A 24,742-nucleotide genomic window follows, 5' to 3' on the forward strand; every position below is an offset into this window, starting at 1 on the left:
AGGGAGGACATGCAGACTCTGCACAAAAGGCACCCCAGCTGAGAATCAATCCGGAGAAACTCTTGCTGTGAGGTGACAACACTAACCGCTACATCACTGAGCCATTCAATACTCCTGGAGGAACTAAAAGACCCAATACATTTTGCAGAAGGGGCTCTGAAGACCACAACCTGGAGGGCTCCCTCCTGCAGGATTGAGATCTAGGTATCAGCATCTTCTGAGAGTGGACCAGGGTGACTGCTTGGAGATTGCCACTGTAGGAGTCAAAGGTCTTACAGCAAATGGACTCAAAGTCACTGAAACTAAGGAGGGCTATGTTGAGGATTTAGAAATCTTTGGTTTTGAAGTTAAGGTCAGTGCTTTGTCAGGTCTGTTTTTTTCTACCACTATATTTGTCCTTTTATATTAGTTTTTTTTTTTTGAATGTTTAGAAGTCTGTTTTTCAGCTCCTCTGGGTTGCCGAGAAGGGGACAGCAGCAGAGGAAGGTACAGACAAACCTCCCACTGGGGCAGAAAGATTCCCCTTACCAGCATATTTTTATAATCTAACACTACATTCTGTCCAAAATGAGCACAAATATTAGTTTGCACTTTAATGTTTCACACACAGTAGGTGCAGGTCCTGAAATTGAATTTTACATTCACATTTCAGTCACTTTTTAAAGCCTGAAGTCTTAACTGTGTCTAAAACTAGACAAAAAATACATGGCTATGGAAAGAGAACAAACGGATAAGGTCAGTGAGATAAACAGGCTTGGAATGGATGAGAGAAGACATTTGGATAACTGCATCAAAGTCCCGTGAGAGAAAACAATCCCTAAATGGTGCAACAAAATGAAAATTTTGTATGAAAAACTTCACTTACCTGAAAAAGTCACTGAGCACTGAAAATCACTTTTGAATCCAAAGAGTGGCAAATGAGATCTTAAGAGCATTCATTGCACCAGCATTATTTGAAGAGCGCTCAAGCACTGGAGATGCTGTGAAGAAAAAGTTGCCAGCTTGGACCTGCCTAGAGGTGGACAACCCAACCAATTGAGGGGTATATCTTATTTAAACAAGACAACAACAAAGACAGCAAAAAAGCTTAGCACAACACACCAACCAAAAGCAACACTTATTTTACCTAAGTTATAAGCCTAGAACTATTCTGGCTTTCTCTTCAGTCACCAGAAAAAAAATAATAAAGTAATTCACAGCTATGTCACTAAAAACAGCAATAATCAGTGCAGGCAGCGGCAACACTCAATATTAAACTAAAAAAAATCACTAATGGCCTCAACTTCTGGGGAAGGTCATGTTGGTTAAATAAAGCTCACTGCAGAACTGGTGCATGGTTAAATGGTGGTGGCAGACATCTCTTCCACAGCTGTACAATCTGTACCTAAATCACTAACCTCCAACATAATCTGTGTTGCCATAAACATAAGGACCTACTTTATATATTATATGCCTGAAGCACTGGGATCTGCAGAAATTGTTTAGGTATCTTAAGTACCGCTTCTGGATCCCTGTTATGGAAAGCAATCACAGACTATGTGCCTTCCTCCATGGAACCTAACAAAGCTCTTATTTTACCACAATGTAAGACTTTTGCACTTTTTTGCAAACTTTCAGCTCTTTTCTGAAAAATCTCTTCCACTTTGTTTTTTCTACTCCTCTCTTCACTGATCGGCTCCGACACGGCAGACTAGCAAGCTCAAAGTTTTCCAGTAGCTCGAGACCTAGCCCCTTATCCCACAATGCACTGCTGGAATTACCTCAGATCTTGTTTGCTGCGTACCATATAGTGATACTATAATTATTCTGCCTAGGAATGAAGACACATTGAGAAACCAGGATGAAGACAGCCTCCAGGTCAACTGCCAGCCAGGAGGGGGAAGGAGGGAGGGACGTGAGAATGAAGGCGAGATGGAAGAACTCACATGGAATGTTATGGTGAGTACATAACTTCTTTATGTAAAGTTGTTCAATCTCGCCTTTCATTCTTCAATGATGGGTAGCGTCCCTAGCACCCTAACCCTGGGTGGCTCACGGAAGTACACTCCTCAAAATCGTAGAACCAAATGAAACCCTGTTCCTGGAGGCCTTATCTACTTTGTAATGAGTTATAAAAGTGTGAGGTTTAGACCATGTGGCTGCAGCACAGATGTTGTCTAGAGGTAATTTGGCTTGAAAGGCTGAAGAGGTAGAAAAACTGCTCTGGTTGAATGAGCCTTCACCTTACTACACAAGAGCATGTTATGACAAGAATAGGTGTATGTGATACAATCAGACAGCCACTTAGAGTTGTTTTGGCGACTGGTTTACCTTTCCTGGCCTCAGAAAGACACAAAAAGCTGATCTGATTTCCTAATCTCTTTTGTTCTGTCTAGATAAAATCTAAGTTGTCTGTGAACATCAAGTTTGTGCAACATATATTCCAATTTGTTGGTGTGATTAGGGAAGAAAACAGGCAACTCAATGACTTGATTGATGTTAATCTCTGAACATACTTTAGGCAAAAAGGAAGGGTTTGTCCTCAGAGATACTCTGTCAGCATGAAAGACCATATAAGGGGGCTTGATGGATAGGGCTTGGAGCTCTGACACTCTGCGGGCTGAAGTGATGTCTACTAGGAAGATAGTTTTCCACGATAGAAATTTTAGCTCACAAGATGATGCAGGCTCAAAGGGAGGAAGAATGATGCGAGAACATAAAATTCAAATTCCAGGGAGAATAAGTGGAGGCCTCATGTGAAAGGAACCTTTTAGAAAAGCTTTAGACAATTGGTGAGCTATAATATTCAATCCATCAATCCCTAGATGAAAATCAGATATAGCAGCTAGTTGTACCCGGACCGTAGCAGCTGCTGCTCCTTTGTTGAAAATTTCTGTCAATTGTAAAATGGAAGACAATGGTGCTTGGTAAGGGTCAATATTATGGTAGGAAGCCCAAATGGAAAAATCTCTTCCACTTACTACGATACAACTTTCTAATGAAAGGCTTATGGGAAGCCAACAAAATTTGACTAGTGTCATGGGAAAGATTATAAAGCCTGGCTATGCGGGGAATTGGAGCTGCCAAGTGGTTAGCTTCAGTGTCTGCAATGAAGGCTGGAGATCCCCTGACAGATGTGTCATTAAGTCCGGAACTGGGTCCAGGATCCATGGGTATTCCAGAATGTGATGGTAAAGAAACGAAAACCAAATCTGACGAGGCCAATGAGGGGCTATAAGAATGATTGTCCGTCCCAGCGACTTTGCTTTCTGTAAAAGTCTGGGTATCAGATGAATTGGGGGAAAAGCGTAGAGGAGACCCGGGGGCCAATCGTGGACAAGAGCATCCCTCGGGGACTGACCTGACGGGGGAATCAGGGCAAAATAGCTTCTGCATTTGTTGTTATGACTGGCAAACAGGTCGCAGGAAGGCTGGCCCCATTGCAGAAAATCCTGTCCACAATCTCTTGTTGGACGGACCATTCATGGGGCAATGAAACTGCCCTACTCAGTTTGTCCGCTATGACGTTGGGTTTGCCCGGGATGTGTGTTGCTAACAGAAAGCGCTGGGATGACACTGCCAACTGCCATGCTCTGAGGGCTTCTCGGCAAAGGGGGTAAGACTTGGTCCCGCCTTGCTTGTTCAGGTACCAGACCACTGACATGTTTTCTGTCGGTATTGCAATTGTCCCTAAAGAAAGTGTCCTGAAAGTATTGAAACGCTAGAAGTACTGCTCTCATCTCCAGGACATTGATATGCAGATGTGATTCTTGATCTGTCCATGTGCATTGGGCAGTCATTCCCTGAAAATGCCCCCCCATCAGGGAAGCGTCCGTGGTCACAGATGCAACTGAAGGGGGTAGCATGAAGGGACATCCTATTGTGACATGGAGACGTCAACCACCACTGAAGATCCTTCTTGCAAGAATTCGTTATCAGGATTGTGTGATTCATTGGAAGGTCTTGGTAAGACCATTGCATGAATAGGAGCCATTGAAGAATCCTCATATGCATCCTTGCTAACAGGATTGCCAATATTGCTGCTGCCATCAATCCTAGTACATTCAATACCTCTGCAGATGGTGCTCTGTTCTTTGATACCAAGGACGTGATGTGTTGGCGAAGAATACAAACCCTTTCTGGTGGAAGACGAAGAGTGGTGGTTGACGTGTCTAATTCTGTCCCTATAAAAACGATATGCTGCGATGGCAACAAGGCAGACTTTTCGAAGTTGACTGCAATGTCTAGCCGAATGCAGTGTGTCAGAGTAGCCTCTCTCGCTTGAAGAAGATGATGCCTGGTGGTGGAGGTAAGGAGCCAATCGTCCAAGTACGGAAACACCTGGAATCCTAGACGCCTCAGGTGAGCCGTGACTACTGCCATGCACTTGGTGAACACTCTGGGGGCTGTAGTGAGACCAAAGGGCAGATTGGCTCCCAGCCGGAAATGCAGGTGATCCCTGGATGGTCTGGCCATCTTTATGTGGTAGTACGCATCCTTGAGATCGATCAAGCACATTCAACTGTCTTTCCCTAAAAAGGGAAGTATGGACTGTAGCGTGACCATTCGGAACTTCTCATTCCTCACAAATTGGTGGAGTCTGCTGAGATCCAAAATGGGTCTCCAGTCCCCCGTTTTCTTTGGAACCAAAAAGAATCTTGAGTAAGTTCCGAATACTGTTTGGTCTACCGGGACTGGCTGGATGACTTTTTTCTAACAACCGGCATACTTCTATTGTTGCTTGTTCCCTGTGACTGGGTGGAACGGCTGGGATTTTTTTTGACGGGATGGGGCTGGGTGGAGAAAGTACAGTTGTGTACCTACCATAAATGTAGATGTTCGAGTGTATTCACTGTTGCAGTCATTACTCTTAGGTTATCCTGCTGGCAGGCTGCCCGTGGTCGGCCAGAATTCCAAAGTCTAGGTCCGGCGTCAGTTGCTGTCGCCTCTTCCCTGACGTCAGTGCGCCAGGGGTATAAAAGATGCAGCCGACGCCATTTTCTTCAGTTTTTCTTGCCCCAGATTTCAGGTGCCCCAAACAGGTAGGCTGAAAAATATAGCAAAAAGAAATGCATGCACAAAATAACATTTCCTTCATCTACAAGCAAATACACCAAAAAGGTTGTATAGGATAGAGAAGTGCAGATCAGTCCCAGCAAAGAGAAGGGGGATGGTGGGTGGGTAACCTGGACTGCAACAGTGAATACACTCGAACATCTACATTTATGGTAGGTACACAACTGTACTATGTTCGTGTTTCACTGTTGCAGTCATTACTCTTTGGTTGAATCCCAAAGCTGAGGATGGGTAGCTGGGCTAAATAGGATTAGGAGAGGCTATGAGGCCCTGCAGAACTTCAGTGGTGAAGCCTGCTCTGGACTTAGAGTAGAGAGGCAAGTGGTAGTGTTTTGTAAAGGTGTGCACTGAACTCCAAGTTGCAGCCTCTAAGATTTCTTTGGTTGGTACTCCTCTGAGGAAGGCTGCTGAAGTGGCGGCTGCTCTGGTGGAATGATGCCTATTTCCCTTAGGCACTGATTTGCCATGTTGAGAATAGCAAAAACGGATGCAATGGCCTATCCATTTAGAAATGGTTTGTTTTGATATAGCCTTTCCTTGTGATCCTGCAGCATATGACACTAAAAGTTGCTCATTTTTTCTGAAAGCTTTGGTTCTGTCCAAGTAGAAGCGTAACTGCCTGTGTATGTCCAAAGAATGCAGAATTTTCTCACCCTTCTTCTGTGGATTTGGGTAAAAGGTAGGCAAGTGAATGGTTTGGTTGAGGGCCACACTGGACACCACACCTTAGGCATAAATGTAGGGTTTGTCCTCAGAGAAACCCTGTCTGGATGAAAAATGATGAAAGGTTCCAGAGCCATGAGTGCTTGTAACTCCGAGACATGCCTTGCAGAGGTTATGGCTAGGAGTAGAGCTGTCTTCCAAGATAGGAATTTAATATCCGCTGTTGATGCTGGCTCGAAAGGAGGCAATGCGAGTTTCTCCAGAACATAATTGAGGTCCCAGGCCGGAATCGGTGCTCTCCTTGGAGGCCTAATGTTTTTGGCCCCTCTGAGGTACTGCCTTATTAAAGGATGAGAAAAAAATAGGTGGTTCCGTATTGTAATGTGCAGAAATGGCCGAGGCATGAATCTTAATTGATGAGAAGGAAAGGCCTTTGTTCAGCATCTGTTAGGTATTGTAAAATCTGAGGAATATTAGGTACAGACGTGCCAATGCCTTGTCCCCGGTTCCAAGCACAGAATCTCTTCCATTTTTCTGCATAAGATTTTCTGGTACTGGGTCTCCTGGCCTCCAAGATAACATCCATAACAGCTTTTGAAAGAGGAGCTTTTTGAATGGCTACATTATCCGCCATGCTGTCAGATTTAAGGTCCTGAGTTGACTGTGCAGGATCTGATTGTTTTGTTGGGTCAACAAGTGAGAAGTTTGAGGCAATATCCATGCTGGACCTTGAGATTTTGAATGCTCTTTAGAATTGGGTACCAGTGCTGGCGTGGCCAGTCTGGTGCAATCAGAATCATTTTTGGCTTCTCTTGTCTGACCTTTAGGAGAACGTTAGGTTTTTTTGCAGTGGAAGCTTTAACCCCCTTGGGACCCCGAGATATGGTTTCCAGGTCAGCAGTGGGGTTTTTATATAGGAATTTATGAGAATCCGGGACCCTGTAGTATCTGTCTGGCTTAGCAGGTGCAGGGGGTAGAGTCAGGGGACAGTCCAGACTCTGAAAATACATCATCTACAATGTGTCTAGGACAGGTGGAATAGCAAGGGGTGTGTGCTGAGGAAGAAGTCTCCGAGCCTTTTCTTAGATTCAGAATAATCTTGGCTCTCCCAATGGAAATGCTCCCTCATAGTATGCAGTGTTTCCCCAAAAGAATAATCGTCATGAGGAGAGGCTGAAGGAATGGATTCTTCAGCATCAGAATCCTTATAGGGAAGCATGGGGTAATCCTGTTCAGAAGAGGAATCAGAGGAAATAGAAACCTGATCAGAAGAATAACACTCTGTCTCTTGCCTAGGCCTCTTATCAGGAGGGGGATGGGAGCCCCTGATCAAAGTAATTAGGTCTTCGGCTATTTTCAGCATCTGTTTTTTAGGCATGGAAGTCTGAAGAGGAGAATGCAGTACTTGTTTCTTTGTCTTTAGTGCTTTAGTCTTTGTCTTTGAAGCTGAAGATGTCTTAACATATAGTTGTGTCGGTCTGAAGACGCTCTCAGAAGCCGATGCCTGCTCAGCGGCTCCGGACCCATCTGAGGGATTGATTTCAGAGTGTCCAATACCTTGAGTTTCCAGAGGCCCAGTCGGCTCCATGTGGGAGTTGGTAGCGGTCTGTGGCTGAGGAAGTGGGCGCCAGGGGCTGCGAAAACTCCTCACTGAGAACCGGCAACTGGCCTAGAAGAGGCTTTGTCGTCGGTTTTGGACCTCAGATGCCTATCCTTGTCCTTGCGTTTTTTGTAAGCTCCGGTTGTCGGCTGTTCCGCCGGCATTATATAATTAAATAGTTGGCCAAAGTAATGAAATGCAAAATCGAACAGACGCTTGATAGTGCGTTGGTTGAATCTAGCACAAAACCAACAGCTAGCAACGTTGTGATCAGGGCCTAGGCAAGGAATACAGTAAGAGTGAAAATCCTTATGAGGTATTTGCTTCCCACAAGAAATACAATTGTTAACTTTTTCTGACATCGGTCTGGAGCAAGAAAAAAGTTTCCCCAACGGGGTACTTAGCTTTAATGAAGACTTCGGTTCTGAAATTCAGATTTGAAAATCTCAGGAGTCGGCCAACCGGCACTTGCAAACTGCTTTTGCTTCGGGCACCGCATGGCAAGACAGACTGAAGAAAATGGCGTCGGCTGCATCTTTTATACCCCTGGCGCACAGACATCAAGGAAGAAGTGACAGCAACCGATGCCGGACCTAGACTTTGGAATTCTGGCTGACCACAGGCAGCCTGTCAGCAGGATAACCCATGAGTAATGACTGCAACAGTGAAACATGATCATCGGTATGAAATACCCTCTGGAAATGATACTTTGTACCCAATTGCCATTTGTTATATCTAGCCAGGCTTCTGAGTACAATGACAAGTGACTCCTGACTGTCTCCAGAGTAGGACAGCCGGGCCTCCCTTCAGAAGCACTGGTAGGGCTGACCAGAAAAGTGATCTCTGTCATCCTGGTGTTGCGGACCATTCTCTGCCGCAAGGGCGGCATCTTCGATTGTAACCCTCTCCTCTGCCTCTGGAGGGGGGCTCTCCACGTGCGTCTTGAAAGGCTCCTTGGGCTTTTCGGAACCACATCTTTCCTCCCCTCTGACCTTTAGGATAGGGTAGAGTGGGGGTAGAAAAACAAACTCCAACGGCAGACAGTGTCTTTCCATCTTGTTCACACCTGGTCAAAGTCTCCTTCACACCTTTGGCCCAAACAAGGATGAGCCGTCAAACGGGGTATTCGTAAAGGAAGACTTGAAGGGTTCTGCGAAGGAACAGAGTCGCATCCAGGCATGCCTATGAAGAGCAATTCCTGTACCTGCAGCTCTACTCGAACCATCAGCTGCGTAAGATGAGACACATGGATGAGTTAACTATTGAATTAAGGGTAGCAAGCTGGGTAGCAACTTTGTCAGATACACCCGTAGCTACAGCACCCTGAAGAGCATCTCCCAACTCCTTAAAGAGATCTCTCTGCAGTCTGGTAAAATGGGTCAAGTAGTTCAGTGATTTGAGTGAGAAAGTCACTGAACTAAACATGCATTTCCCATATCTATCCATGATCCTGGATTCTCGGTTAGGAGGACGGACAGATGAGGAAGTCTCAGACATTTCCTTTTTGGTGGCTGCTGCCACCACCATGACATCAACAGGGACTCCCTTGGTCAAAAAGGACTTATCTACGGGGGCAGAAATATACTTATTAGGCCTCCTAGGGACAGGTTCCATAGATTCTGGTGACTCCCACGCTCTATGAGAGACCAGATCCATAAGCTCATTGTAGGGTGGAGACACCCAAGAGGTGGAAGGTCGAGACCCGAACGCCTTCAGGAGAACCGACTCGTCCTCAGTAGGGCTGTTGGACTGCCAATCACCCCTCTGCCTAAGAATTTCAAGAATCTCCGCAAAGGCGATGTCCTCAAAGGGGGATCTAGGGGACCCTTCTTATTCATCCAAGTCGGTGTCTGAAGTTTGAGACTCCTGTGGGGAGTCCAAATGCCTCCTCTTGCATAATCTCTTCCTGGGAACTTCTTCAGGGGGAGCCTCTGCAGAGGTCTCAAAAGAGCAGGGAGTGCTCTGTGGGGCTACCGAGACTCTGGGTCTCTACGCTTGGGATGACCGGAGGAAACAGAAACTGACACAGGCACTTTAGGGGAGGAAGAGGCCAGACCTGTAGATGAGGAAGTCTTAAGAGACAACACTTGCCTCATGGCTTCGAATGCACCACGGCTCCGATGAGAAGGAGTCAACGGATCATGAGGAGCCACGATCCCCTCCCACACTGCAGCTGTGGGCGCCGAGCCTGAGGTAGGAGCCGAGCTCACCAGAGCCAAAGCCCCGATAGGAAGAGTCGGCACACACAAGTCTGTGCGAACATCCTCCCCGGACCCGACCAGTCGGCTCCTAGAGTCCCCGGTTGGCGCCAAGGACGTCTGAGCAGATGGAGCCGATGACACTGGAACAGGTGTCAGCTCCAAGGGATCCACAATCATCAGGTCGGCCTCCTCCGGCTCCGAAGGTCCGGTATGGCTCGGAGGAGGAGCAGACAATTCAGGAGTAATGGTCTTCGGCTCTGACGGCTGGGTATGAGCAGACAGCAATTTAACTAGGCCTGGTGCCTTTAAGAGCTTCTGAACTAGCCGGTCCATATCCAGATCGGACAGGCTGACCGAAGACCTGGAGGGGTGAATAGATGGCGCCGATTGGAGAAGTGGAGAGGGAGGTTTTTCGGCAACCGGTTCCAAAGCAGTGTCCTGGGTCCAGAAAGAACAGACAGTCGGCTCCGAAGACAGTGGAGCCAAAGTCACACTTAACTTTTTCCTTTTTTTGTCCTGGATTCTGAGGAAGATTTGAACGATTTGCTGGCCCCATCCTGGTCAGATAATGCCTCTGTGAAAGGGTGTTTAACAATACCCCTGTCAACTAACTTCCTCTTCCTTTCTGCAAGCACTCGAGTGGAAAAAGAGTGGCAGATACTACATGACTCCTGCAGTGCACCTCACCCAAACAGTACACACACTGCACATGGGCATCCATAACGGACATCTTTTGTCCACAGTTTGGGCACTTCTTGAACCCACATTTAGGATGCTTTTCCATTTCTTCAGACATAGCAACTAACTTCCTGAAAAATAAATCACAAGATCAAAAAACTATTTAACTATATAAAAATAGTTTAACTCAGAAATGAGTAATCTAATTCACTACAAACAGCAATGCAAAAAGACAGCACAAAAGCCCAAAAAGGCAACTAGTAACAAGAGTAATCCAATATCAAAAAGCCCAAAAAGGGCAACTCTAATCTAACAAGCTGTACAATAAGGCAGGTAAGAAAAGGCCCAAGGCCAACATGATGAAGGCAAGCACTACAGACTTACTGGGAAAAGGGGAAAAACAGAAAAATCTGCTAAACTAGGTAATACTATGTAAATATAACAGAAGAAAGATATAAAAATGCAATAGAAAAAACTCGCTGAAAGTTGAAAACTCCCAATAATAGTCTCAAGCAACGCTGGAAACCAAGAGATCCATGCCGCGGCAAACTAGATCTGAGGTAATTCCAGCAGTGCATTGTGGGATAAGGGGTAGGGTCTCGAGCTACTGGAGAACTTTGAGCTTGCTAGTCGGCCGTGTCGGAGCTGAGGATCGGCTCTGAACCCATCAGTGAAGAATGGACGTCGAGATTGAACAACTTCACATTATATATTTTCTCACTGCCCCCCCAAGTTTTGAGATTTTCAGTTAATATGAATAGAGACTTTACACATCTCAATTTCACAATCTTTAATAATAGAGAACAGTTTAACTGTTAAAATGCCATCAAGAACCGTGCCCTTTCCAGGAGATGACTGCAATTTTGCTTTGGCACATGGGCTGTTTAGGCAGTCCCACAAAGGAGCACTTCATTTTAATGTGATTGCTACTGCCATTTCACGTACTTTGACAGTCTTCCGTTATATATTTAGCATTTTGCAAACAATGACATGTAACCAGTTTCCTGATTGATCTTTTAACATCTAGCCATCAGCACTGCTATACTGGACTATCTTTGGTTACTCATACTGGACTTAATAATGCACAACACAGCTTTTAAAGTCAATATACAGTTAACTTTCATTTATAAAGTCAATATACAGTTAATTTTCATTTATACTCATTTACTTGCATGTTATTTTCCCCCATGCATGGTGTCTTGAGGTTAATTAAATATTTCTGTATTTATCATTTTATATATTGATTCTTTTACTGTGCAAACTAATTCCTTTGATGCATTAAGTACAGGGTGCAGTAATCTCAGTACCAAACAAAAGCACACAAGATCTGAAGACACGAATTGTTGTTTCAATGAGTTCATGAGGATATCCTCAGTATCTTTAAGATGGCACTGAAGAAACAATAAAAGAAAACCAATGATGGCAACATGAGCCAAAAGGCAGCTACATTTTTCTGACAGAACTGAAGAGCTTAAAAGTACTCAGAGTTGCAAAAAGAACTGAAGTAAAAAAACAGTGCAGAATACATACAGTTTCATGCCACTGTGCAGTATGAGTATCTTTAAAAAATGACCTCAAGAGTCTCCCATTACTTTGTACGTAGTCCAGTCCTCAGACAGACCCACTTTATGCTGGACAGGTTACACATCTCACTGTGACAGGGCATGCCCGATTACTCCAGGACAATCCTGAAGGGCTTAAGTCTGGCTTACCTTATTTATTACAGTATCACTATTACCCTAATCAAGTAACCAGGAAAGTTAAATGGATTAACAAACCCCACTGCATTACCCAGTTTTTGAAGAACCACTACTAACTAGTTATCTGATGTGCAAGAATCATTTGAAGAGTACCTATTTTCAAAGGTGAAACAGAAGCTTTGATCATAAGAGTTGCTTCATCTCAGAACTTTTGCAAAGACAAAACAAAACTCTGGTGAATAAGGTATAGTTTGTTTGCAGCATGTTAACAACCATCAACATAAAAAAAAGTTTAAGTAACAAAACGAGAAAGCTAGTATTCAGCCTATAATTTACCTGAAGTAACAGTAAAGTACAGTTGTGTACACTTACCATAAATGTAGATGTTAGAGCGTATTCGTTGTCGCAGTCATCACACGGGTTTATCTGCCTGCAGGTAGCCCTCAGTCAGCCCGAATACCAGTGTCTTAGGATTTTTGCGTCAGATGCTGTCTCCTCTTTCATGATGTTAGGTCATCAGGGGTATAAAACAGGCAGCTGACGCCATTACATCAGTTTTTCTTGCCTCAAATGTCAGGAGCTCCCCAAATAGGAAGCTAGTATATGGTGTGGAACACCACCAGTAAAAAGTAAATACCACTGCCATTAAAAATTACCATACAGAGGAGAGGTAGAAAAGATGGAGAAAACCAGGGGGCTGGAGGAAGGGAAACCAGGACTGCCACAGTGAATACACTCGAACATAGGTTTCATAGGTTCATAGGTAGGTACTAGACTATCGGCCCTGGGGACTATACAAGCCCAGCCAAAAAGGTACTCTGGCTTTTGCCACCCAAGAAAATTATTTTTCTGTGCCACTGTCGAGCAGAGCCACAGAGGTGATCCCCGGGGTGAATTTCCTATTTCCCATCCACTCAAGATTCTTCTTGAAGAGTGCTAATGAGGAGCTTTGTTTGATATAGATAGGTAGATTATTCCAGAGTATGGGAAGTCTCTGGGACAGGAATCTATCCCTCTGGCATGTTCTGTTTATTGTGGTGACAAAGTTTAGGTCCCTAGAGCGTGTAGCTCGGAGGGATTTGGATTTCTTTAAGTAGAGCATGTCCAACAGCTCTGGGTTTGACATAGCTTTGTATGTTAGGCAGAGATCACCTCTGAGTAGGAAATATGCGATGGAGTAAAGCTGGAGATTTTTGAGACGGTCTGCGTAGGGCATCTGTTTGAGGCCGGTAATCCTCTTTGTGAGGTATTTCTGCGGCCTTTCCAGTTGTTGCAGATGTCTTGTGAGGTACATACCAAAAGGGGCGTTGTACTCTATAATGGGTGTAATGAGTGATGCGTAGAGGGGAACAATGACCACTTTTTTCTGGATGAGAAACCTTTTGTGATGAGGTGTGCCACGTAGTAAGATTTCCTGACTACTGTGGCGATGTTATTATCAAAGGAGAGACTACTGTCCCCACCTGTGTCCCAAGGTCTCTTACTACACTTTTGGTGTTTAGTATACTACTGTCTATGTTGTAGTTCATGGGTACAGAGTTTTTACCAAAGGGGATGGCAATGGACTTTTTGGCACTGAGCTTGAAGCCATGGTTTTGACACCAGGCATCTGGCTCAGTGAGGCCCTTTTGTAGGATGTCCACATAGTTAGGAGTTTCGATTATGGCTCCTAGTTTGCAGTAATCTGCAAACTTCATTAGCCAAAGACCTTCTGTGTTAGCCTGTACTTCAGGGAAGTAAATGCCAAACAGGAGAGGACCCAGGACTGAACCCTGTGGTACTCCATTTGTCAATGGTCTGAAGTCGGATTTGGAGTCTGCTACTTTCACAGTGTGGGTTCTTGTCAGTGAGCCAGTTGGCAACCCATCTTGTGACATAGGGATTTATACCTAGTTTAGTGAGTTTATCTATAATTCCAGAGTGGGGGATAGTGTCTAAAGCCTTGGCAAGATCTAGATAGGCTGTGTGAACCACCTTACCCTTGTCTACGGCTTTGGTGACTGCTTCAAAGAAGTCTATCAGGTTTAGGAGACATGATCTCTGTTTTACAAACCCGAACTGGGTGGCGACCAGAGTTTGGAGATTACCAATGTCTGTTTATAAGTTCCATGATGATATGTTCCATGGACTTGCAGACGAGGCTAGTCAGGCTTAATGGGGTGGTAGTTCCCAGGGTCAGTGGTGGCTCCCCCTTCTGGAGTGGGATAACCGTCGGTGTGCGCCATTCAGCAGGCACAAAGCTTGAGGTGAGGCTATGATTGAACATGGTACTTAGGTGGGTGCCAGTTCGTTCTGTAGTTCATGTAGAACACAGCCTGGGATGTTGTCTGGCCCCATGGATGCTGTGTTCTTGGCTTTGGAGAGTGTGGTTTTTACCTGTGCAGTTGTGATTACAGGAACTTTGCATTCTTCCGGTATAGAGATGGGCTCTTTAGGGGGCGAGAGGGGGGGTAAAGTTAGCACTGAACCTATCTGCCAGGATGTTGGCAATATCAGTTGGGTCTGTATATTTAGTGCCATTGTGCTGTAACTCAGAGCAGATCTGAGTGCTGCCATTGAGATTCTTGACATAGCTATAGAATGCTTTGTGGTTGTCTTTAGAATCAGTGGCAATTTTGTTTTCATAACTAGCTTTGGAGGATTTTGTCAAGGATCGCAGCTTCTTACTGAGGCTGACCAGGGGAGCTCCTCCACTCATGGGATTTTACTCTCTTTTGCAACACTTTCTTCCTTCTGTTGTACAGTTTGTTTATGGCAGGGGACCACCAAATTGACTTCCTTTTTTTGAAGGATAGCATCTTGGTTCTGTTTGGGATAGCACGATCCATGCACTCATGTAAGGGTTTATAAAGTGCAATTGTGTAGGATTCAGTAGTTGTAACTGTATTGTCCATCTGCATGGGTGTCCTGATGTTCACCACTTCTGTCTTAGAAAGCATGAAGTTGGCTTTGGAGAAATGTTTTACCATGGTTTCCTTAATGGGGGGTGGGGGCAGGATGTGGATATCTAGGGTAATTAGCTTATGGTCGGATCAGACCAATGAGGCGTTGACTTCAGGTGTGGAACACCGGTCACTCATGTTGGTAATGACTAGATCTAGGATATTGTTGCCCCTGGTGGGGGTGTGGATAAGTTGATCCAGGGCACTGGAGTTTATGAATTCCAGAAAGCGTTGAGCGAAGGAGTTGGTACATGAGTAGTTTTCCCAGTTAATGGTAGGGTAGTTGAAATCACCCATTATTAGGGTGTTTAGTTGAACCCTAATATTTTCCAGTACATCAAGAAAAGAGGAGTGGGAATCCTGGGGCATGGTGGGGGATCTGTAGCAAGCTACAATTTGGATTGAAGTTTTGCCCAGAGTTAGTTGCACTTGGATAACCTCGGCTGTATTATGCTGAGCAACTAGCCTGGAGGTGTGGATATCCTTAATGAATATGGACACACCTCTGCCTTTGGTGTTCTGGTCCAGGTTACATGGCCGAAAAGTGTGGTATGAGTTATAGTCTGGTAGTGCAGGGGTGCTCTCTGGAGCCTTGAACTAGGTCTCAGTCACTGCATAGATATCGATGTTCTCCATTTTAAGGAGTGCCTCGAGTGACTGCATTTTGAGATTTAGACTTCTAGCATTGAGTAGCATCACCCTCAGTTTTTGCTTGCATGTTCCTGTTACGGTGGTGAATTTGTCATTTGAACCTTGCCTAAAAAAGGCACTATAGGGGCGGCAAGAACCTTAGCCAGTATTCGGAATCCCAGGGGTGACAGCATTGTGGTCTGTTGACCATGTCATCCCAGGCAGACAGATACTGGATCCCTTTCGAATGGCACCAGAAGCTTAGCCAATTGTTGAAGTCAATCATTTTGTCCTTGTACTGTGGCATCATTCTGGGTGATGGCAGAATGCTACTCAGGGCTAGGGTCATACCTGCCTATGCTACAAGATCGGAGAAGCTCTTCCATGTCTCTTTTCATGTAGTCCAGGGAGGTACATCTCAGGTCGTTCACACCAACATGGACAATGACAGAGTCATATTTGTACTTGTTGTGGAGTGACCCGAGTGCGTGGGTTATGTGGTGGATCCTGGCACCCGACAGGCAGCTGACAGTAACCTTCTCCTTGTTTAGGCTGATGAGTGGGACATCAGTGTGCCTGACTATAGAGTCACCTATGACTAGTGTGTTGGGTACGTTGTTTCGCCTTATTGGCTGTGGTTGAGTGGCACACTGAGTCTGCGGGCTATGTGTCATCTGGGTTGTGTTAGGGGGTGGAGGTTGCCTGCATTTCTGATTTGGAGTTCTCTGTTGCTTGGGCAGATTATTATTGAGAGCCTCCACGAATGATTTTGTGTTTCTATGTGTGGATTTTGGTGGTGTAGATTTAGTGAGACTATGTGATGAGTGTGGTGTGGTGCAAGTGTTTACCTTCTCCACTTGACTGTTAAGTTCAGTTTTGATTGGAGAGAGCTCTACCTCCAGTTTGGCTAGATAAGTGCATCTCTCACAGGTTGTAGTGTTGGGTGGTAGGAGGAGAGGGTTGTCTGTGTACATGAGGCAATTTCTACATTGCCCCAAGATGCCCAGATTCATCAGATAGACAGGAGAGAACACTGGGAGCTGACCCTTGGACATGCCTGAATAAAAAACTATTTTCCTCTAGATAAGTGAGGAAAGTAAGTACCAAAACTGTTTTCCTCTAGGTAAGGAGGAAGATTGAGTGCTGTAGCAATTAGTAGGTTATTTAGTGCTTATAAGTTCTGAACAAGTGCTGATCACGAATAAGCAAATTCAAGTGCTAAAACTAAGAATCTAACTGGACTAAACTAGTTACAGGAAAGGGGGGGGGGGGCAAGTGCAAATGTGGGCTTTTAAATCAGAAAGTTGAGAGAAATGGAAAAATTGCCCAAACGGCCAATAAAGTACAGTTGTATACACTTAGCATAAATGTAGATGTTAGAGTGTATTCACTGTTGCAGTCATTATATTTGGGTAATCTGCTGACAGGTTGCCCTCAGTCGGCCTGAATTCCAAAGTCTTGGGTCCTGAGTCGGTTGCTGTCTTCTCTTCCATGACGTCAGGTCGTCAGGGGTATAAAGAATGCAGCTGATGCCATTTTCTTTAGTTTTTCTTGCCCCCGATGCCAGGTGCCCCCAAAAAGGCAGCAATATATATATATATATTTATAAACATGCATCAATATAAACTTTACCATCTTCTACAAGCAAATACACCACATAGGTTGTAAAAGAGAGAGAAGGAAAGATAAACTGCGGAATGACAGGGGGATGGCGGGAGGGTAACCTGGACTGCAACAGTGAATACACTCCAACATCTACATTTATGGTAAGTGTACACAACTGTACTATGTTCTTCGTGTTTAACTGTTGCAGTCATTACATTTGGGTAGAATCCCAAAGCTATGGTTGGGAGGCTGGAGCTAAACAGCATTAGGGGTGGCTATAAGGCCCTGCAGCACTGCAGTGACAAAGCCTGCCCTGGACTTAGAGTAGAGAGGCAAATGGCAATGCTTTGTAAAGGTGTGAATAGAACTCCAAGTAGCAGCCTCTAGAATGTCTTTGGTTGGTACTCCTCTGAGAAAGGCTGCTGAGGTAGCTGCAGCTCTGGTGGAATGAGACCAAATGCCCTTGAGCATAGGTTTACCATGGTGTGAGTAGCAGAAACTGATGTAGTGGCTTATCCACTTTGAAACTGTCTGCTTTGAGATAGCCTTTCCTTCTGATCCTGCAGCATATGACACTAGTAATTGCTCAGTTTTTCTTAGAGCTTTTGTCCTGCTCAAGTAGAATCTTAGCCGTCTGTGTAATTCCTAGGAATGCAGAATTCTCTCCCCTTTGTTCTGCGGATTTGGATAAAAAGTTGGCTGATGGATTGTTTGGTTAAGAGCCACACTGGAAACCACCTTAGGCATAAAAGTAGGATTTCTCCTCAGAGACACCCTGTCTGGGTAAAATATGATAAAAGTCTCTACAGCCATGAGGGCCTGTCGCTCTGAAACTCTTCTTGCTGAAGTAATTGCTAGTAGCATGGCTGTCTTCCATGATAAGACCTTTATATCAGTGGCAGTGGCTGGTTCAAATGGAGGCAGGGTGAGCTTTTCCAACACATAATTGAGGTCCCATGCAGGTAATAAATTTTTGGCTCCTCTAAGATACTGCATTAGTAAAGGATGAGAAAAGATTGGTGGCTCTGTATTGTAATGAGCTGAAATGGCAGAGGCATGGATTTTTACTGATGAGAAAGATAGGCCTTTGTCAAGCATCTCAGTCAAGTATTGTAATATCTGAGGAATATTTGGTTCTGCTGTATCAGTTCCTTGTGCTCAATTCCAAGCACAGAATCTCTTCCATCAGCATAAGATTTTCTAGTACTAGGTCTTCTGGCTTCCAAAATGACATCTTTCACAGCTTTACTGAGAGGTGTCGCTGGTATTATTACATGATTAACCATGCTGCCAGGTTCAGAGTCTGTAGTTGATTGTGCAAGATGGGATTGTTTTGCTGGGATAGTAGTTGTGGTCTTTGAGGCAAGGTTCAAGCTGGGTATTGAGACAAGTTCCTCAGGATTGTGTACCAGTATTGGCGGAGCCAGTCCGGAGCAATTAATATCATCTTTGGCTTCTCTTGTCTGACTTTTAGGAGGACCTTGTGTAGAAGAGGCAGAGGAGGAGGCGTAAACTGACAGGTTTTTCCAACTGAAAGATAGAGCATCCACTTTCCATGCTTGTCTGTGATAAGTCCTTGTACAGAATCTTTTCAATTGATAATTTTGAGGAGAGGCAAATAGATCTATGTCTGGGCTCCCCCATTTCTCTGTTATCATGCTGAATACTTCTGGATTTAGTTTCCACTCGTGAAGATCCATAAGGTTTCTGCTTAAATCGTTTGCCAGAGTGTTCTGTTTTCCTGGCAGGAATTGAGCTTGAAGACTTATCTGGAAGGTCAAAGCTGTGTCCCACAGTGCCATGGCTAATCTGCAAAGGGGGTATGAGTGTGTTCCCCTTGCTTGTTTATATACCACATGACTGTGGTGTTGACCATCTTTATCAGCAGTTGTCCTGGATGAAGTAAGTCATTGAATGCTGTTAGGGCATTTTGAATGGCTAGCATCTCTTTCTGGTTGATATGTAGATGCATTTGATTTGGTGCCCATATGCCCTGAATGCATCTTCCTGCCATGTGGACCCCCCAGGCATAATCTGATGAGTCTGTTAAGGTTTGGCTGGCAGGGGGTAGAGTGAAGGGCCGTCCCATGGTTTGGTGACAGGCCTTTGCCCACCATAGAAACTCCTGTTGCAGGCAGGGGATGAGAGGAATCATTGTTTCCAGACTGTGTGAATGCTGACTCCATAAACATTTTAGGTAGCATTGAAGTTTCCTCATATGCAGTCTTGCATATGGAATTGGTAGGATGCAGGATGCCATGAAGCCCAGAGCCTGCAGAATTTGTCTTGAAGAAGACTGGGTTTTTGTTGCCATCAGTTTGAAGTAAGTAGTCAGTTGCCTTTGTTTGTCTGGAGTGAGGTAAGCCATCTGGGCAGTTGTATGCAAGCTTGCACCCAGTAATGTTATCTTTTGAGAGGGTATCAGTTGTGATTTCGTTTCATTTATTGTGTACCTTAGGCATGCTAGAAGCCTTTTCACAAACGCCAGGTGTTGTAGAAGAGTGTCCTTGTTCTCTGCTTGAATGAGACAGTCGTCCAAGTAAGGATATATTTGAATACTTCTTTGTCTGCAAAATGCAATTACTGGTGCCAGGCACTTTGTAAAGACCCTGGGTGCAGTAGATAAGCCAAAGGGCAGTGCAGAGAATTGGTAATGCATTAAGCCAGTCTTGAATGTGAGGTATCTTCTGCACGACTGTCTTACTGGGACATGCAGGTATGCCTCTAAAGTCACCAGCCAAGCATTTTTGACCAGCATGGGCAGAAGCTGTTGCAAAGTGAGCATTTCGAATTTTGGAATGTCCAGGTATGTGTTTAAAATTGATAAATCCAGTACTGTCCGCCAGACCTTGTCCTTTCTGGGTACCAAGAACAGTCGAGTAAAAACCTTGTCCTTTTTCCTGCTCTGGTACTATCTGAATGGACCCCATATCCATGAGGGATGTAACCTGTTTCTGTGCCTCTGCCCATTGTTTTTTTGGCAGGTCTGGCCAACCATTTGTCATTGACAGAGTGTGGAAATGGAATCTGTATCCCTGTGAAACGATGTTCAGTACCCACTTGTCCTGGGTTATTAACTGGCAATTTTGAGCAGAAAGTGCTAATTTTCCCCCTATGGGTGCTGCCAAAAGATAAGTGCTTGGTGTAGGCAGAGGGAAGTCATTGGGATTGCTTTCTGTAGATTTGCTCTTTATCTCCTCCAGATTTGGAGGTGGATGCACCCCACTGCTTTGACCTGTACGAGTCTTGAGCTTGGTACCCGGAACCCTTAGCGCATCTGGATTTGCCCCTTTGAGCTCTGCCTGACACTGGAAAGGACCAATTCTTTGTAGGCCAGTGTCTACTGAATCTAGGTGGCTGCACTTGTAAAAAAATCTTTTAACAGTTTGCATAGACTTAGCTTTGTCTTCCATTTTCTTTAAAACCTCTTCTGCCTTAATACCAAACAGAAAATCATGCTGTAAAGGTGCATCTAGTAATTTAGCTTTAACATGATCAGGCAAATTTTGTTCCTTTAACCAGGCAAGCCTCCTAATCACAGATCCAGTAACTGCGGCCCTGCAGGAGGCCTCTAAAGAATCAAAACCACATTGCAAAGTATGCTTTCCAACTTGTTCAGCTGCATGCAACAATTCCTGCATTTCTTTATATTCTGCACATTCTGAAATCATCATTTTCTGTTTCAGCAATCCCATAACAAGTTGTTGGTACTTAAGCATATGAAACTGACAGTTTTAAGGCCCTGATTGCCAAGGTTGCAGATGTATAAACCTTTTTTTCCGCATCTGTCTAGCGCCCTGGAATCTGTCGGAGGGGGTAGGGTTTTTTGCTGTTGAGGCCTTAACTCCCTTTGGACCCTGTGAAATAGTTTCAGGATCAGCAGCAGGGTTTCTGAATATAAATTTATGAGAGTCAGGGACCCTGTTATACCGGTCAGGCTTACTGGGAGCTGGAGGTAGAGAGTCAGGAGTCAGGCTTGACTTTGAAAAAACATCATCGACAATGTCTAACACAGGGGGAATGGCTAAAGGCTTGTGCTGAGGGAGGAGGAGGAAATCCCTGAGCCTCTTTTTTGATTCTGAGAAGTCTTGATTCTCTCAGTGAAAATGCTCCCTCAAAGTATGCAAAGTTTCTCCAAATGAATAATCCTCAGGAGGAGATGCAGATGGAATAGACTCCTCAGCATCAGAATCCTCATAGAGAGGTAAAGATGAGGAATCAGAAGAAATAGAAACCTGATCTGAAGATTCATAATCAGTGGCTTGCCTTGGCCTCTTATCTGGAGGGGGATGGGTATCCTTGATCAAGGTAGTAAGGTCTTCAGCCATTTTGATCATCTGTTTTTTAGACAGAGGCCTGTGCACGTGGCTCAGGCGTTGTTTTTTTAGTTTTAGAAGGTGTCTTTGCCTTTGGTTTTGCAGCTTTCGTCGGTTTGATGTAAAAATGTTGAGGTCTGAATACACCCTCAGAAGCCAGTGCCTGCTCAGCGGCTCCGGACCCATCTGAGGGAGATACTCAAGGTATTGGACTGATGGATGTATATTGTGGCATGCCTGACTCCACATGGGTGTCGGTGGAGGCCTGCGACTCTAAGGTAGCGGGTATCAGGGGCTGCGAAAGCACCTCACTGAGTACCGGCGACTGGCTTTGGAGAAGCTTCGTCTGTTTTGGATCTCGACTGCCTTTTCTCTGTCCTTTTCTTTGCATTTTTTATGTACTCCGGTAGTCGGATTGCTATCTGACGACATCTCTGGGTAGTTAAAATCTGTTGCCAAAATACTTAGATGCAAAAATATACCGATGCTTAACAGTGTGTTGGTTAAATCTAGCACAAAACCGACAGCCAGGCACGTTGTGGTCAGGGCCTAGGCAAGGAATACAGTATAAATGGAAATCCTTATGAGGTATTTGCTTCCCACAAGTAATACAATTATTAACTTTTTCTGACATCGGTAAAAAGCAAGAAAAAAGTTTCCCCAATGGGGTACTTAGCTTTACTGAAGACTTCGGTTCTGAAACTCGAATGCAAATATTTCAGTAGTCGACCGACTGGCACTTGCGAAATGCTTCTGCTTCGGGCACCGCGCAGCAAGAAAGACTAAAAAAAATGGCATCGGCTGCATGTTTTATACCCCGACGGCCTGACGTCATGGAAGAGAAGACAGCAACTGATGCAGGACCCAAGACTTTGGAATTCAGGCCGACTGAGGGCAACCTGCCAGCAGATTACCCAAATGTAATGACTGCAGCAGTGAAACACGAAGAACATCTACAATTTCTGGGCTAGAACCACTCCTTATGTGGCAGATAGGTCATCTAGTGCTTACCACTGCCACTGATAAGCTAGAAGGCTTCCCTCCAACACAGAAAGCTTGGAGGGGCTCAGAAGCTTACATACACAGTCCTGGATACAGCAAATCTGAATCTGGACTACACTAGTTACAGGAAAGATATACTATAAATATATATATATATATATATATATATATATATATATATATATTTTTTTTTTTTTTTTGTTTATATACAGAAAAGTAGCTAAAGCAGCAGTAAAACCAATTCAACTGCAGTGCAAGCTAGCACACTTGAGTATGTAGCAATGTTAGACCAAACAGTTTAAAAAATGCAATTAAATTAAAAATGACTTAAAACAAGTGCAGAATGAGTTTATTAGGTAGAATGAGGTAAAGAGATGGAACTGGGGGGAGTATCCCAGATCAAGTCTACAGTGGGGCGGGCAACTGCAAAAGCCTCCAGATTTAAACACAGGAGTATCTACATTTATGGTATGTGTATGCAACTGCACTATGTTCTTCGTGTTTCACTGTTGCAGTCATCACACTTGGGTTGATTCCCAAAGCTGAGGAATGGTGGAGGCAGTCAAGAAGTGTTAGGGCTGGCTAGCAGGCCTGGCAAGACTGCTGTAGCAAATCTAGCTCTGGATTTAGAAAAAAATAGGTAAGTGGTAATGCTTGGTGAAGGTGTGTACAGAACTCCAGGTTGCAGCTTCCAGAATGTCCCTGTGGAAGTAGCCCTAGTAGAATGTGTTCTGATCCCCCTGTGGGGTAGGTTTTCCATGGTGCTTGTAGCAGAAATGGATGCAGTGTGCTATCCATTTGGAAATGGTTTGCTTTGAAATGGCCTTGCCCTCTGCCCCTGTAGCAAAGCTGACTAGCAGCTGGTCAGATTTTCTGAAAGGTTTAGTCCTGTAAAGGTAGAACCTGAGCTGTCTGTGCACTTCCAATGAGTGCAGGATCCTTTCCCCTTTATTCTGTGGATTAGGGAAGAAGGCTGGCAAATAGATGGACTGGTTTAGAGCCACTCTGGACACCACCTTAGGCATAAAGGACGGGTTAGTCCCGAGGGAAACCCTGTCAGCATGGAAAATAATGAAGGGTTCCACAGCCATTAGTGCCTGTAACACAGACACTCTTTTTGCTGAAGTTACGGCTAAAAGCAAGGCTGTTTTCCGAGAGAGGAATTTTAATTCTGCTGAAGTAGCAGGTTCAAAAGGGGGGAGCGTGAACTTTTCCAGTACAAAGTTAAGGTCCCAGGCAGGGGTGGGTGCTCTCCTAGGGGGCCTTAAGTTGTTAGCCCCTCTCAGGAACTGTTTGATAAGAGGGTGAGAAAAAAAGAGGTGGCTCAGTATTATATTGAGCTGAGATGGCAAAGGCATGAATCTTAATGGAGGAGAATGATAGGCCTCTGTGGAGTAGCTCTGCTAGGTAATCCAAGATTTGAGGTAAGGAGGGCACTGCTGTGTCCTTTCCTCGAGATGGATTCCAGGAATAATATCTTTTCCATTTTTCAGCACAGGATTTCCTAGTACTAGGCCTTCTGGCCTCAAGAATGACGTCCAGCACCTGCTTGCTGAGGGCTGCTGGTGGTGTATTCAGGGGATAAGCCAGGCTGCAAGGTTTAGGGTTTGCAACTGTGGATGCAAAATCTGTCCCTCCTGCTGAGACAGCAGAGTAGGAGTCTGGTGAAGGTGCCAGGGTGGCACTGTTGTCAGACTGCGTAAGAGTGGGTACCAGTGCTGGCGTGGCCAGTCTGGGGCAATAAGAACTGCCCTTGGCCTATCCCATTTGATCCTGAGTAGTACTTTGGAGAGGAGGGGCAGAGGGGGAAGGCATAAATTGAGAGGTTTTCCCATTGGAAGGATAGGGCATCCACCTTCCAAGGCCCTGCTGTGAAGGTTCCTGGTGCAGAATTTGCTCAACTGGTGGTTTGTGGGGGAGGCAAAGAGGTCCACCTCCAATGTCCCCCACCTCCGGATTAGATGGTTGAAGGTGTTGGGCTCCAATTTCTACTCGTGTGGGTGTAGGAGATTTCTGCTCAAGTCTGCCAGCGAATTTTGTTTGCCTGGCAGGAACTGAGCTTGTAGATACACTTTGTTGCTCAAGGCTGTGTTCCACAGGGCCATGGCTAACCTGCAGAGTGGGTAAGAAGGGGTTCCCCCTGCCTGTTTATGTATCACATAACTGTGGTTTTGTCTGTTTTTATCAGCAGCTGTCCTGGAAGGATTAGGTATTTGAAGGTTGTCAGAGCATTCTGTATAGCTAGCATCTCTTTCTGAATGATGTGCAGGAGAATTTGTCCTGGGCTCCACTTGCCCTGAATGCATTTGCCTGCCATGTGAGCCCCCCAATGCACAGTCTGATGAGTCTG

The 24,742-nt window shown here is 44.9% G+C and overlaps 1 protein-coding gene across 1 annotated transcript in view; it reads right to left on the reverse strand.

The window, feature by feature from the left end:
* Positions 1-24,742, reverse strand: part of NPEPPS (aminopeptidase puromycin sensitive) — a 1,948,381-nt gene that overhangs the window by 832,626 nt on the left and 1,091,013 nt on the right. The window contains exons 17-18 of the mRNA XM_044054968.1: positions 15,834-15,857; positions 11,981-12,006 (exon numbers count right to left, since the gene is read on the reverse strand). Coding sequence (XP_043910903.1) covers positions 11,981-12,006; positions 15,834-15,857 — 50 coding nt within the window. The remainder of the gene's footprint in view (positions 1-11,980; positions 12,007-15,833; positions 15,858-24,742) is intronic.

This window comes from Protopterus annectens, chromosome 13.part0 (genome assembly GCF_019279795.1).
Source record: "Protopterus annectens isolate FY-2018-M chromosome 13.part0, PAN1.0, whole genome shotgun sequence".
NCBI classification, from domain to species: domain Eukaryota; kingdom Metazoa; phylum Chordata; order Ceratodontiformes; family Protopteridae; genus Protopterus; species Protopterus annectens.